The following is a 16,109-nucleotide window of genomic DNA, read 5'->3' as shown; positions in this document are numbered from 1 at the left end:
AGAGAGAGAGAGAGTTGAGGGAGAGAGAGAGAGTTGAGTGAGAGAGAGAGAGTTGAGGGAGAGAGAGAGAGAGAGTTGAGGGAGAGAGAGTTGAGGGAGAGAGAGAGAGAGTTGAGGGAGAGAGAGAGAGTTGAGGGAGAGAGAGAGAGAGAGTTGAGGGAGAGAGAGAGAGAGAGTTGAGGGAGAGAGAGAGAGGGTTGAGGGAGAGAGAGTTGAGGGAGAGAGAGAGAGTTGAGGGAGAGAGAGAGAGAGTTGAGGGAGAGAGAGAGAGGGTTGAGGGAGAGAGAGAGAGGGTTGAGGGAGAGAGAGAGAGAGGGTTGAGGGAGAGTGTTGAAGGAGAGTGAGTGAGTGAGGGAGAGAGAGTGAGGGAGAGAGAGAGAGAGAGGGAGAGAGAGAGAGTGAGGGAGCGAAAGAGTGAGGGAGCGAAAGAGTGAGGGAGCGAAAGAGTGAGGGAGCGAAAGAGTGAGGGCGCGAAAGAGTGAGGGCGCGAAAGAGTGAGGGCGCGAAAGAGTGAGGGCGCGAAAGAGTGAGGGCGCGAAAGAGTGAGGGAGCGAAAGAGTGAGGGAGCGAAAGAGTGAGGGAGCGAAAGAGTGAGGGAGCGAAAGAGTGAGGGAGCGAAAGAGTGAGGGAGCGAAAGAGTGAGGGAGCGAAAGAGTGAGGGAGCGAAAGAGTGAGGGAGCGAAAGAGTGAGGGAGCGAAAGAGTGAGGGAGCGAAAGAGTGAGGGAGCGAAAGAGTGAGGGAGCGAAAGAGTGAGGGAGCGAAAGAGTGAGGGAGCGAAAGAGTGAGGGAGCGAAAGAGTGAGGGAGCGAGAGAGTGAGGGAGAGAGAGAATGAGGGAGAGAAAGAATGAGGGAGAGAAAGAATGAGGGAGAGAAAGAATGAGGGAGAGAAAGAATGAGGGAGAGAAAGAATGAGGGAGAGAAAGAATGAGGGAGAGAAAGAATGAGGGAGAGAGAGAGTGAGGGAGAGAGAGAGTGAGGGAGAGAGAGTGAGGGAGAGAGAGTGAGGGAGAGAGAGAGAGTGAGGGAGAGAGAGAGAGTGAGGGAGAGAGAGAGAGTGAGGGAGAGAGAGAGAGTGAGGGAGAGAGAGAGAGTGAGGGAGAGAGAGAGAGTGAGGGAGAGAGAGAGAGTGAGGGAGAGAGAGAGAGTGAGGGAGAGAGAGAGAGTGAGGGAGAGAGAGAGAGTGAGGGAGAGAGAGAGAGTGAGGGAGAGAGAGAGAGTGAGGGAGAGAGAGAGAGGGAGAAAGAGTGAGGGAGAAAGAGTGAGGGAGAAAGAGTGAGGGAGAAAGAGTGAGGGAGAAAGAGTGAGGGAGAAAGAGTGAGGGAGAAAGAGTGAGGGAGAAAGAGTGAGGGAGAAAGAGTGAGGGAGAAAGAGTGAGGGAGAAAGAGTGAGGGAGAAAGAGTGAGGGAGAGAAAGAGTGAGGGAGAGAAAGAGTGAGGGAGAGAAAGAGTGAGGGAGAGAAAGAGTGAGGGAGAAAGAGTGAGGGAGAGAGAGAGTGAGGGAGAGAGAGAGTGAGGGAGAGAGAGAGTGAGGGAGAGAGAGAGTGAGGGAGAGAGAGAGTGAGGGAGAGAGAGAGTGAGGGAGAGAGAGAGTGAGGGAGAGAGAGAGTGAGGGAGAGAGAGAGTGAGGGAGAGAGAGAGTGAGGGAGAGAGAGAGTGAGGGAGAGAGAGAGTGAGGGAGAGAGAGAGTGAGGGAAAGAGTGTCAAAGAGGGAGAGAGAGAATAAGAGTGAGGAAGAGAGAATAAGAGAGCGAGGAAGAGAGAATAAGAGTGAGGTAGAGAAAGAGAAAGTGAGGTAGAGAGGGAATAAAAGAGAAGCAGTGAGGGAGAGTGAGAACAAGAGTGTGATAAAGAGAGTGAGACAGTAAAAGAAAGAGAGAATGAGAGAGGGAGAGAGAAAGGGAGACAGTGAAAATGAGAGAAATAAAGGGAGAATTGAAGAGATAGTGAATGAGGGAAAAAGAGTGAGACATGTATTTCTGTATTGTTAAAATAAAGAAAAGAAACATTTACTTACCCAACACGTCTGCTGTAGCCATGATCTCACAAGTATACATTGCAGCCATAAGTCTCTGGGGCTTTACTTGGAAAGCGTAACGGCAAGCTTCCTTCATTGTGGCAATTAACTGTCCGGAAAATGGTCCATAACAGTCTGTAAATAGGAAATCCCCTTTGCGCTTGCTGGATTTCTCCTGAGCCTTTGTGCTATTCTGGCTGTGTTGTACAATGTCCTTAGCTTCAGCAGCTTCCCTTGCAGACTTCTCAATGGATTCAGCAGCTGTATGTAGATGTTCTTCACTCTTTACAGCCTGTTCTTCTGAATCTTGTCTTTCCAATACAGCAGATTTATTTATATCGAGTCTTTCCACAATGAAACAGACCCCCATAAGAGGTTCTTCACACATGGGTCCAGCAAGAGTCACAAGCTGAAAACCACTGACAATGCTGTTGTCAAAGCTATGAAATTTCCCCTCTTTGGTGACTTTATCAAGGCACTGCCATACAGATGGCCTTTCATAGCCTTCAATGTGATTTACCAAGATATTAGGTCCATAACGTCTAGGACCAAAAGACCAGATTTGGTCTACTACATTTCGCCACCTTCTGCCTTGTAAGTGCTGTTCAAGATTACCTTTGAATTCATGAATTCGGCTAATTGTTGCCTCATTGACCTGAATATAATTGCCACCTTCACTGAAAGCCAAGTTGATCTGCTCCATAGTTCTGATTAAGTCGCTGTTCCTCTCTAGTAGTTGAGTGATTTCTTCTGGAAGTGGCACAGCTCTGACACTGAGCGTGGCCAGTTTATTTGATGTGGTTAGCGTGACTAGACCATCTGGGTCAATGTGGACTCCTTCCGGGGACTTACTTTGATCCTCTTTCACCTGGTGTATAACGGCCACCTTTTGCTGTTTTCCAATATCTTCATTTACCATGTCAACTTTTGGAGGTCTGATTATGGTTTCTCTAAAGGGGATTATAGGTGCAGATGCACTCACCTCAATCTTCGCAAATCTGTGTATGTGAATAAAATATAATCAGTAAATCGTGGTATTCATTTGTAATTACCTAAAGGGGTTTTCAATGGATTAAATCATTTTTAAATTGGCACAAACTGGTATAAAAATCTAGAAGAAAAGAATCACCTTGACAATCCCCTGCAGGTTCTATTCTGATGCTTTCCTGGTCCTCGCTGGTCTCTACTTCTTAGTCTGTCTCGACCAGTCAGCAATGGCAGGAAATGCCTGGTCACCCAATCACTGGCCTTACAAATTACTTGCTTACCCATGGATTGACTGAGGGGGAGATTTCTGCCATTTTCTGTTTGCTGAGATGGGACCAAGAAGTTGACACCAATGGGGATTGGGTAAGTGTCAAAATAAGAGTTGCAGTGGATGTGTGAGGTTTAGCATTGCTTCTAAAAGGTCATGCGCGAGCCCGATCCATCCCCTAAACTGTTTATATGGCCACGTTGCTCTCTGAAAGACAATGTAACGTGTACATTTATTTATGCTATCTGTTGACGGAAAAAAATGCTGTTTTAATTCATACTACAATGAGGTTTAAGTGCTCTAGGTATGTCATAGCACTTACCAATCCTCTCCCTCAATGGCTCTATTCTCCGCCTAGAACCCCATTCTTCTTGACTGACAGCTTAGTGGCTTCACTACACAGCCAGAGAGTGGTCAGTAAAGCAGGGGAAGGTGGGGATGAGTGGAAAATAGAGCCAGAGAACCAAAAGATAGATAAGTGCTTTGACATGTGTGGAGTACTTAAGTCTCATTCGTATATGAATTAAAACAGTGATTTTTGCAACTGGAAGAAAATAGAGTTATGGATGGCATAATCTTTCGGCCCGAAAGTGCATTAAGGTGAAGGGTGCATTGCTGGAAAAGGGAAAAAAAACAAAAAAACAAAAACTCTTTAAATCTCTTAGTTTGCGAGTGTGAACGAGATGTGTGTGTCCGGAGCGTAAGTGCGAACGAAAGTAAGTGTATGACTTGTTTTTCAGTGAAGAGGTATTGGGAATACTGCAGAAAATACCTGTGTGAATTGCGGTGAGTGCTGCATTGTGACCTGCTGAGTGCTTTTCTACCTGTTTAGATTTATTGGGCTTTTTAAAACCTATTTTCTCACTACAGTTTTAGTTTCTTAGTTTACTACCTGTGTATTTAAGGGTTAACTACATTGCACTAAAATCCTGAGGTGTAGCTTTACTCACAAGGCGTTAATTAAGGGGAAGGGGTCATAATTAAGGGTTTATAAGGGGCAGCTGGTTGGGCATCCAGTCCTTTGGAAGTGCATTAAGGTGAAGGGTGCATTGCTGGAAAAGGGAAAAAAACAAAACCAAAAAAACTCTTTAAATCTCTTAGTTTGCGAGTGTGAACGAGCTGCGTGTGTCCGGAGTGTAAGTGCGAATGAAAGTAAGTGTGTGACTTGTTTTTCAGTGACTTTGGATTCAGGGAGTTTGGAAGGGAGGACTTTGGACTGAATTGCTGACTGTATTTCATTAATTCTTTACTTTACTTTTTACTTAACATTCTGTATATTGCAATCCCCATTAGGAAATGAGCTCCATTATTGACAATACTATCCAGTGTACATCTTGCCACATGTATGTATTCCTTGAACAGCCGGTCGAGGTTGCTTACTGCTGCGCGAGATGTGTGCACGTTGTGCGTTTGGAAGCCCAGATACTGGATCTAAATGAGCAGCTGGCAACACTGAGATCCACTGACAACAAGGAAAGGAGTCTGCTGCTCACTGAGAAGCAGCTCACTGGGGTAGATGTTGGGGAGGGTGGTAGTCGGGAGTTGCAGGACAGTGAGGTCGCTAGTTGGGTGACAGTTAGAAGGGGTGGTAGAGGGAAGAGTGCCAGGGAGGCTAGTCCTGATCTTGCACACCCCAATAAGTTTGCAAAGTTGGCAGGTGAGGGGAGTGACGGTACAGGGGTAGCACTGCTGCAGCAAGGCATGTCCCCTGAAAGCCGGAGGAGTGTCAGCTCCAGTAAGGAGGGAAATAGGAGAGTAGGGCAGGCCAGGCAGGTGCTGGTAGTGGGGGACTCAATTATTAGGGGAACAGATAGGGCAATCTGTCACAAAGACAGGGATCGTCGAACAGTGTGCTGCCTACCTGGCGCTCGAGTCAGGCACATCGCTGATCGGGTTGACAGGGCTGGTGAGGACCCAGCGGTCATTGTGCACATTGGCACAAATGACAAAGTCAGAGGTTGGTGGAAGGTCCTTAAAGATGATTTCAGGGAATTAGGCTGCAAGCTGAAAGCAAGGACCTCCAAGGTGGTATTCTCTGAAATACTACCGGTACCACGTGCCATGCCAGAGAGGCAACGGGAGATTAATAAGTGGCTCAAGAACTGGTGTAGGAAGGAGGGATTTGGGTTACTGGAGAACTGGGACGACTTCTCAGTTGGCTACAGACTCTACGCTAGGGATCGGCTGCACCTTAATGGGGAGGGTGCAGCTGTGCTGGGGGAGAAAATGGCTAGAAGGTTGGAGGAGTGTTTAAACTAGGGATTGGGGGGGAGAGTATTCATTTTATAGGTGGGGAAGATAGTGCAGATAGTGACCTGGGCACAAATAAAGAAATTGGGGGTGGGGCTAGAACAGTCAATAAAGTAAGAAGGAATAGAGGTACAGAGAGATACATAAAATGCATGTACACTAATGTCAGAAGCCTCACCAACAAAATGGAGGAATTAGAATTAATTTTGTTGGAAAATAATTATGACATGGTAGGGATATCTGAGATGTGGCTGGACGAGAGCCATGACTGGGCAGTTAATTTACAGGGCTATAGTCTGTTCATAAATGACCGTACAAACAAGCGAGGGGGGGGGGTGTTTATATGTAAAATCATCCTTAAAACCTGTCTTGCGGGAGGATATATGTGAATATAATGAAAATGTAGAGTCCCTGTGGGTGGAGATAAGGGGAGGGGGAAAAAATAATAAATTACTGATAGGGGTTTGTTATAAGTCTCCAAAAATAATGGAAGTAGCGGAGAATATCCTCGTAAAGCAAATAGATGAAGCAGCGACTCAAGGAGAAGTCATTATTATGGGAGACTTCAACTACCCTGAAATACATTGGGGGACAGAAACATGTAGTTCAAGCAAAGGAAATAAGTTTTTGACTACTATGAGAGACAATTACCTTTCACAACTAGTTCAGGACCTAACAAGAAGGGGGGCACTGCTAGACCTAATATTAACCAATAGGCCAGACCGCATATCAAATATACGAGTTGGGTGTCACTTGGGTAATAGTGATCACAAAATAATACGTTTTCATGTAACCTTTAATAAGATGTGTAGTAGAGGGGTTACAAGGACACTAAACTTCAGGAAGGCAAATTTCCAACGGTTAAGAGATGATCTTAGTGCAATAAACTGGGACGATATCCTGAGACATAAAGCTACACAAAGCAAATAGGAGACATTTATTAACATCCTGAATAGGACCTGTGCACAATATATACCCTATGGGAATAAACATGCTAGAAATAGATGGAAACCACTATGGCTAAATAGAGTTGCAAGGGGCGCAATAAGTGACAAAAAGAAAGCATTTAAAGAACTAAAGCAAGTAGGTAGTGATGAGGCATTAAATAAATATAGAAAATTAAATAAATTATGTAAAAAACAAATCAAGGCAGCAAAGATTGAGGCAGAGAGAATCATTGCCAGAGAAAGTAAAAATAATCCCAAAATATTCTTTAACTACATAAATAGTAAAAAACTAAAAAATGATAGTGTTGGCCCCCTTAAAAATAGTCTGGGTGAAATGGTGGATGAGGATGAGGAAAAAGCCAATATGCTAAATGATTTTTTTTTCAACCGTATTTACACAAGAAAATCGCATGACAGAAAACATGATTAGTGATAACAAAAATTCTCCAGTAAATGTCACTTGCTTAACCCAGCAGGAAGTACGGCGGCGTCTAAAAATCACTAAAGTTGACAAATCCCCGGGCCCGGATGGGATACACCCGCGAGTACAGCAGGAATTAAGTAACGTCATAGATAGACCATTATTTTTAATCTTTAAAGATTCCATAATAACAGGGTCTGTACCACAGGACTGGCATATAGCAAATGTGGTGCCAATATTCAAAAAGGGGACAAAAACTGAACTTGGAAATTATAGGCCGGTAAGCTTAACCTCTACTGTGGGTAAAATCCTGGAGGGTTTCCTAAGAGATGCTATACTAGAGTACCTGAAGAAGAATAACCTCATGACTGAATATCAACATGGGTTTACGAGGGACCGTTCCTGTCAAACTAATCTGATCAGTTTTTATGAGGAGGCAAGTTCTGGATTGGACCAAGGAAATGCAGTGGATGTTGTGCATATGGACTTTTCAAAAGCTTTTGATACGGTTCCACACAAAAGGTTGATACATAAAATGAGAACAATGGGGATAGGGGAAAATATATGTATGTGGGTTAAGAATTGGCTCAGTGATAGGAAACAAAGGGTGGTTGTTAATGGAAAACACTCAGACTGGGTCTCAGTTAACAGTGGGGTACCACAGGGGTCAGTATTGGGCCCCCTTCTTTTTAACATATTTATTAATGACCTTGTAGGGGGCATACAGAGTAATATTTCAATATTTGCAGATGACACTAAACTCTGCAGGGTAATCAATACAGAGGAGGACAATTTTATATTACAGGAGGATCTATGTAAACTATAAGCTTGGGCTGATAAATGGCAATTGAGCTTTAATGGGGATAAATGTAAGGTAATGCACTTGGGCAGAGGAAATAAAATGTATAATTATATGCTTAATTGTAAAACACTGGGCAAAACTGTAACTGAAAAAGACCTGGGTGTATTGGTGGACGACAAGCTCACGTTTATTGGCCAGTGTCAGGCAGCTGCTGCAAAGGCAAATAAAATAATGGGATGCATTAAAAGAGGCATAGATGCTCATGAGGAGAACATAATTTTACCTCTATACAAGTCATTAGTGCGACCACACTTAGAATACTGTGTACAGTTCTGGTCTCCGGTGTATAAGAAAGACATAGCTGAACTAGAGCGGGTGCAGAGAAGAGCGACCAAGGTTATTAGAGGACTGGGGGGTCTGCAATACCAAGACAGGTTATTACACTTGGGGTTATTTACTGTGGAAAAAAGAAGGCTTAGGGGTGATCTTATTACTATGTACAAGTATATGAGGGGACAGTACAAAGACCTTTCTACTGATCTTTTTACTCTGAGGCCTGAGACGGGGACAAGGGGGTATCTTCTACGTCTGGAGGAAAGAAGGTTTAATCATAATCACAGACAGGGATTCTTTACTGCAAGAGCAGTGAGACTATGGAACTCTCTGCCGCATGATGTTGTAATGAGTGATTCACTATTAAAATTTAAGAAGGGCATAGATGCCTTTCTTGAAAAGTATAATATTACAGGTTATAAATACTAGATTCCTTGATAGGGCGTTGATCCAGGGAACTAGTCTGATTGTCGTATGGAGTTGGGAAGGAATTTTTTTCCCCAATGTGGAGCTTAGTGTTTGCCACATGGGTTTTTTTTGCCTTCCTCTGGTTCAACAAGTTAGGCTATGGGTTGAACTAGATGGACTTAGTCTTCCTTCAACCTTAAAAACTATGTTACTATGAAACATGACCATATATAACAGTCTGAATCATTTTAATTTTAATTTATTTCTAAACAACCACATACTACAGCAAAAGGTTATTTTAAAATGCACTTGTTATATCCTATATACTAATGTTACTGTGAAAAATAAGTAATATGAAATTTGTTTTAGGAATCACCTTTCTAATGTAGTTGTAGAAGACTTAAAGGGGTATTCCCATCTTCAAGATCCTATCCCAATATGTAGTAGGTGTAATAATAATAATATTAGAAAATACCTACAATTAGAAATGTAGTATAGTTTTTCGGATTCACTAGGTCTCTTTCCTCATGTGCAGGGCATTGCAGTAGTTTAGGTATCCATGGTTACCTAATGAAAGGACCTTAAATGAAAAGTCATATCTATGATCTAATGTCTTATTCCAGAGAAATCCATATTTTTCTTATACGTAAATGTGCTGTTAAGATCTATGGGTCAGACACTGATCTGCATAAGAATCTGCCTCCAGAGATTATTTTAAATAAAAGGGGGCATTACCAGTGTGAGACATGTAATGACTGACAGTCTGCTCTCCTAACCTACACATATCACACTGGTAACGCCCCATTTCATTTAAAATAAACTCTGGAAGTAGATTCTCAGGGAGATCAGGGTCTGACTCATAGATCTTAACCCCTTCACGACCTTGAGATTTTCCGTTTTTGCGTTTCCGTTTTTTTGCTCCCCTTCTTCTCAGAGCCATAACTTTTTTATTTTTCCGTCAATTTGCCCATGTGAGGGCTTGTTTTTTGCAGGACGAGTTGTACTTTTGAACGACACTATTGGTTTTACCACAGCATGTACTGGAGAATGGGAAAAAAATTAAATTGTGGTGAGATTGCAATTCCACAGTTGTTTTTTTTTTTTTTTTTACCATGTTCACTAGGTCATTAGGAATTCATAGATACCAAAGATGTATAGGTTCTTTTTTATTTAAGTGGTGAAAAAAATCCAAATTTAAATTATTTTTTTAAACAAATGGCGCCGTTTTCTGAGACTTGCAGCGTCTCCATTTTTCAGGATCTGGGGCTGGGTGATAGCTTATTTTTTGCAGGTCGTGGTGACGTTTTTATTGATACCAATTTGGAGTAGATAAAAAGTTTTGATTGCCCGTTATTTAATTTTATTCCAATGTTGCGGCGTCCAAAAAAAACAATTCTGGCATTTTGATTTTTTTTCTCGTTATGCAGTTTTCCAATTAGATTAATTCTTTTTATATTGTGATACATCGGGCGTTTCTGAATGTGGCGATACCAAATGTGTATTTTTTTTAAATTGTTTTATTTTAAATGGGGCAAAAGGGGGGTGATTTGAACTTTTATCTTTTTTTTTTTTTTAACTTTTTACATGCTTCAATAGTCTCCATAGGAGGCTTGAAGCTGCGATCGCCTGTGTTACACATATAGCAGAGCTTCAGCCCTGCTATGTGTAGCAGGAATGCTCATCTGCTATAACAACCCCAGGGGTCTCCTGCAGACCCCGGGTTGTCATGCCAACTCATTGGCGACCCGCGATCATGTGACAGGCGCGCCGATGGGCGGGTCTTATGATGTGCTTCTGTAGCGGCTATGTTAAATGCCGCTGTCGGAGATTGACATCGGCATTTAACATGTTAATAGCTGTCGCGATCCACCTGCAGCTGTTAGGGGTACATTACAGCTTATCAGATCAGCTGTCATGTGCCTAAAAACATGCGGGCTCAGCGCGGAGCCCACATGAAGTGAAGGGATATGACTTATGACGTATATATATGTATATATACATCATAGGTCGTGAAAAGGTTAATAGCTCCTTTACATATAAAGAAAAATGTGTATTTCTCTGAAATAAAATATAGGATAGCATATATCAAGGTATTATTTTATTCAACTTTTTATGACTTACATGCCCATATAGATAGCTTACGATCAGAATAAAAAAAAAAGTGAAAGTCCCATAGTGGGACACAGAATAGAAGTCCAAAAAGTGTTAAAAAATGAAAATAAATAAATAAAAAAAATAATCTGCCAAAAATAAAAATATAATGTACCCATCAATAAATATTATTATGAAAAAAAAACAAAAAACAATAAAAGTACACATATTTGGTATCGCCACGTCCGGAACGACCTGACCTATAAAACTGTCCCACTAGTTAACCCCTTTAGTGAACACGGTAAAAAAAAAAAAAAAAAAAGCGAAGTAAAAAACAATGCTTTATCATCATACCGCCAAACAAAAATGGAATAACACGCGATCAAGAAAAAGAATATAAATAAAAATGGTAACGCTGAAAACGTCATCTTGTCCCGCAAAAAACAAGCCACAATACATCTCCATCAGCCGAAAAATAAAAAAGTTACAGCTCTCAGAATAAAGCGATGCAAAAAAATATTTTTTTTTATAAAATAGCTTTTATTGTATAAAAGTGCCAAAACGTAGAAAAACTATATAAATGTGGTACCGCTGTAAACGTACTGACCCGAAGAATAAAGCTACCTTATCAATTTAACCACACGCGGAACAGCATAAAACCCCCCCATAAAAAGAATTCCAGAATTGCTGGTTTTTGTTTATTCTGCCTCCCAAAAATCGGAATAGAAAGCGATCAAAAAATGTCAAGTGCCTGAAAATGGTACCAATAAAAACGTCAACTCATCCCGCAAAAAACAAGCCGTCACATGACTCTGTCGGCCAAAATATGGAAAAATTATAACTCTCAAAATATGGCGATGCAAAAACTAGATTTTACAAAAAAATGCGTCTTAGTGTGTGACAGCTGTCAATCATAAAAACCCGATATGATCTTGGTATCGCTGTAATCGCACCGACCCGAAGAATAAAGTCATCTAATCCCTTATACCGCAAAGGCGTAAAAAATAAACTCTAGGGTTAGGGTTGGGGTTATGGTTGGGCTAGGGTCGGGGCTTTATTAGGGTTGGGGTTAGGGTTGAGAAGTAAAAAAAAAAAAAGAAGACGACGATATGGTGACTAGTGTTGAGCGCAAGTGCTCACTACTTGAGTTTGCATCGGGTGCTCGGGTATGCACTGAGTATCGCGGGTGCTCGAGTGACATGCTCAAGTCTCCGCCCCATATGCTTCGTGGTCAAAAAAACCTTGCGGGGATTGCCTGCCATGCACGAGTGATCCCCGCATGGATTTTTTTGGGTGTCTAATAACAGTGAAACATGCGAGCGGGGACTCGAGCATGTCACTCGAGCACGCGCGATACATGGTGCATACCCGATGCAAACTCAAGTAGCGAGCACTTGCGCTCAAGACTAATGACAACTTATTCAATATGATGACCTAATGTTATCAAATTCTGTGTCGTACCTCTGTGTTCAAAATGTTCACTATACCCCTTGATAAAATCCTTGAGGGGAGTAGTTTCCAAAATGGGGTCACTTGTGGGGGGGGTTTCCACTATTTAGGCACATCAGGGGCTCTCCAAACGCGACATGGCGTGAGCTGTCAATTCCAGCCAATTTTGAGTTCAAAAAGTCACACAGTGCTCCTTCCCTTCTGAACTCTGCCGTGCGCCCAAACACTGTATTTTCCCCACATATGGGGTATTGGCGTACTCAGGAGAAATTGCACAACAGTTTTTGGGGTCCAATTTCTCCTCTTACACTTGTGAAAATAAAAAAAATTGGGGCTAAAACATCATTTTTGTGGAAAAAGTTTATTTTTTTTATTTTCACATCTCCCTGTTATAAACTTCTGTCAAGCACTTGGGGGTTCAGGGTGCTCACCACACATCTAGATAAGTTCCATGAGGGGTCTAGTTTCCAAAATGGTGCCACTTGTGAGGGTTTTCCACTGTTTAGGTACATCAGAGGCACATCCGCTAATTATTCAAGCAAATTTTACATTCAAAAAGTCAAATGGCGCTCCTTCCCTTCCGAACCCTGTCGTGCGCCCAAACAGTGGTTTTCCCCCACATATGGGGTATCTGATTACTCAGGAGAAATTGCACAACAAACTGCATGGTGCAAATTCTCCTGTTACCCTTATGAAAATGCAAAATTGGGGGCTGAAAAACATTTTTGTGGGAAAAATGAGAAAATTTTATTTTTACAACTCAATGTTCTAAACTTCTGTGAAGCACCTGGAGGTTCAAGGTGCTCACCACACATCTAGATAAGTTCCCTGAGGGGTCTAGTTTCCAAAATGGTGTCACTTGTGGGGGAATTTCCACTGTTTTGGCACATCAGGGGCTCCCCAAATGCGACATGGCGTCTGCTAATTATTCAAGCAAATTTTACAATCAAAAAGTCAAATGGCGCTCCTTCCCTTCCGAACCCTGCCGTGCGCCCAAACAGTATTTTTTCCCCACGCATGGGGTATCCACGTGCTCAGGGAAAATTGCACAACAAATTTTGGGGTCCATTTTTTCCTGTTACCCCTGCGAAAATAAAAAAAATTGGGTCTAAAGTAACATTTTTGTGAAAAAAGTTAAAAGTTAATTTTTTTTTCTTCCACATTCTAAAAATTCCTGTGAAGCACCAGAAGGGTTAATAAACTTCTTGAAAGTGATTTTGAGCATATTGAGGGGTGCAGTTTTTAGAATGGTGTCACTTTTGGGTATTTTCTGTCATAAAGACCCCTCAAAGTGACTTCAAATGAGATGTGGTCCCTAAAAAAATGCTTTTGTAAATTTTGTTGAAAAAATGAGAAATCGCTGGTCAACTTTTAACCCTTATAGCTCCCTAATATAAAAAAAAATGTTTCCAAAATTGTGCTGATGTAAAGTAGACATGTGGGAAATGTTATTTATTAACTCTTTTGTGTGACATATCTCTCTGATTTAAGGGCATAAAAATTTAAATTTTGAAAATTGCTAAATTTTCGCCAAATTTCCGTTTTTTTCCACAAATAAATGCAAGTGATATCGAAGAAATTTTACCACAATCATGAAGTACAATATGTCACGAAAAAACAATCTCAGAATCAGCGGGATCCGTTGAAGCGTTCCAGAGTAATTACCTCATAAAGTGACAGTGGTCAGAACTGTAAAAATTGGCCCGGTCATTAACGTGCAAAACCACCCTCGGGGGGGTAAAGGGGTTAAATTACAAATGTACGGATGACCACTTACTACTACAATACATGGTAAATTCACCAGGACTAGTCATTTTTCTTAAGATGCAAAATATCTTTCAGTGGGTCTACAGATTTCTTTCAAAGGGGTTGTCCTCCCACAAATAAAAAAACAGCATGGTCCACCTACTTATCCTCCTTGGTATCTCCAAAGTGTCATGTTTGTAATTTACAATAGGCCTTCTTCCATGTCACTTTAACCTACTGCAGTTTGGACATCTAGAATCATATGATCTACAGCAGCTGAAATAAGTATTGAACACATCACTAATTTTTTAAGTAAATATATTTCTAAAGGTGCTATTGACATGAAATTTTCACCAGATGTCGGCAACAACCCATCTAATCCACACAGGCAAAGAAATCAAACCATAGATGTCCATAAATTATGTGTAATAATGATTAATGACACAGGGAAAAAAGAATTGAACACAAAGACAGGTGCAAAAAGCCATGGAAAGTCATGACACCACCGGAAATCTATCAGTAATTAGAAAGCAATCCTGCCACTTAGTGAAAAATAATATCAACTGATGGCCTATAAAAAGGTGTCTCATTACCAAGGTGCCACACAAGAAACCTCTCATGATGGGTAAAAACCAGTGAGCTGTCTCAAAACCTTTGCAACCTTATTGTTGAAAAACATGCTGATGGCGTTGGTTCCAGAAGAATTTCTAAACTACTAAAGGTCCCAGTGAGCACTGTTGGGGCCATGATCTGGAAATGGAAATAACATTTCATCATAAACCAGCCATGGCCAGGTGCTCACTCCAAGATTTCAGACAGGGGAGTGAATAAAATTACCAGAAGAGTTGTCCAAGAGCCAAGGACCACCCGTGGAAAGCTACAAAAAGACATGGAATCAGCAGGTACATTTGTTTAAAAGAAAACAATAAGTAATTCACTCAACCTCCCGGGTCTGTATGCACACTCACCACGCAAGATTCCACTGCTGAACAAAAAGCATGTTCAAGCGCATGTAAAGTTTGCTCAACATTAAGGCAAGCCTGTGTAATACTGGGAGAATACAGTCTGGTCAGATGAGACCAAAATTGATCTCTTTGGATGGCATAATACACACCATGTTTGAAGACCAAAAGGCACTGCATGTCACCCCAAAAACACCATACAAACAGTGAAGGTCGGAGGTGGGAATATCATGGTGTAGGGCTTTTTTTCAGCATAAGGCACTGCCAAACTTCATATAATTGAAGGAAGGATGAATGCACAAATGTACTGAGACATTCTTGAAAAATATCTGCTGCCATCTACCAAGATGATGAAGATGAAATGAAGGTTTTCAGCAAGACAATGATCCCAAACACACAACCAAGGAAACTCTCAATTGGTTGCAGAGAAATAAATAAAGCTGCTAGAATGGCCTACCCAATCACCTGACCTGAATCTAATAGAAAATTTATTTAAGGAACTAAAGCTCAGAGTTTAGAGAAGGCGCCCACAGAACCTTCACGATTTGAAGAGTATTTGTGTAAAAGTAAGGGACAAAAATAACAGCTGAGCAATGCATGCGACTAGCTTCTCCATACAGGAGGCGTCTAGAAGCTGTCATCACCAACAAAGGCTTTGCTATGACGTATTAAATAAATTTCAGTAATTGTGTTACTTTTTCCCTGTGTCATTTCTCATTATTACACATAACTTAAGTTACAGACATCTATGGATTGATTTCTTTGCCTGTGAGGATTGCATGGGTAATCTGGTATGAATTTCATGTCCATAGCACCTTTATAAATATACTAGCAGTACTACCCGGCTTCGCCCAGGTTAATAACTGCGGTTAGCAAAATAGAATGTGTTAACAAAATTTTATTCTCCACACAAAAACCACAAAACAAATAGATAGAAAGTTCATTGGCTCTTGAGGAAGCAGTTCTTGTTCTCTTGTCTGCAAGACTCGCTTCCCTCTCCTCAGAAAGTTCATTGGCCCTTGAGGAAGCAGCTCTTGTTTTCATGTCTGCAAGCTTCGTTTCCCTCTCCTCAGAAAGTTCATTGGCTCTTGAGGAAGCAGCTCTTGTTTTCATGTCTGCATGCCTCACTTCCCTGTCCTCAGAAAGTTCATTGGCTCTTGAGGAAGCAGCTCTTGTTTTCATGTCTGCAAGCCTCGTTCCCTCTCCTCAGATAGTTCATTGGCTCTTGAGGAAGCAGCTCTTGATTTCATGTCTGCAAGCCTCACTCCCTCAGAAAGTTCATTCGCCCTTGAGGAAGCAGCTCTTGATTTCATGTCTGCAAGCCTCACTCCCTCTCCTCGGAAAGTTCATTCGCCCTTGAGGAAGCAGCTCTTGATTTCATGTCTGCAAGCCTCACTCCCCCTCCTCAGAAAGTTCATTCGCCCTTGAGG

At 41.8% G+C, this 16,109-nt stretch overlaps 1 protein-coding gene across 4 annotated transcripts in view; it reads right to left on the bottom strand.

Annotated features, from left to right (window-relative positions):
• EFL1 (elongation factor like GTPase 1) overlaps positions 1-16,109 on the bottom strand; it is a 410,413-nt gene that overhangs the window by 71,684 nt on the left and 322,620 nt on the right. For all 4 annotated transcript variants that reach the window (XM_073653133.1, XM_073653136.1, XM_073653134.1 and 1 more), the window contains one exon: positions 2,016-3,013. In XM_073653133.1, the coding sequence (XP_073509234.1) occupies positions 2,016-3,013 (998 nt within the window). The remainder of the gene's footprint in view (positions 1-2,015; positions 3,014-16,109) is intronic.

The sequence above is a fragment of the Phyllobates terribilis genome, unplaced genomic scaffold, assembly GCF_046119375.1.
Source record: "Phyllobates terribilis strain yellow unplaced genomic scaffold, ASM4611937v1 Scaffold_11__3_contigs__length_659146591, whole genome shotgun sequence".
Taxonomy (NCBI): Eukaryota; Metazoa; Chordata; class Amphibia; order Anura; family Dendrobatidae; genus Phyllobates; species Phyllobates terribilis.
This window is presented reverse-complemented; position numbering and strand designations above follow the sequence as displayed.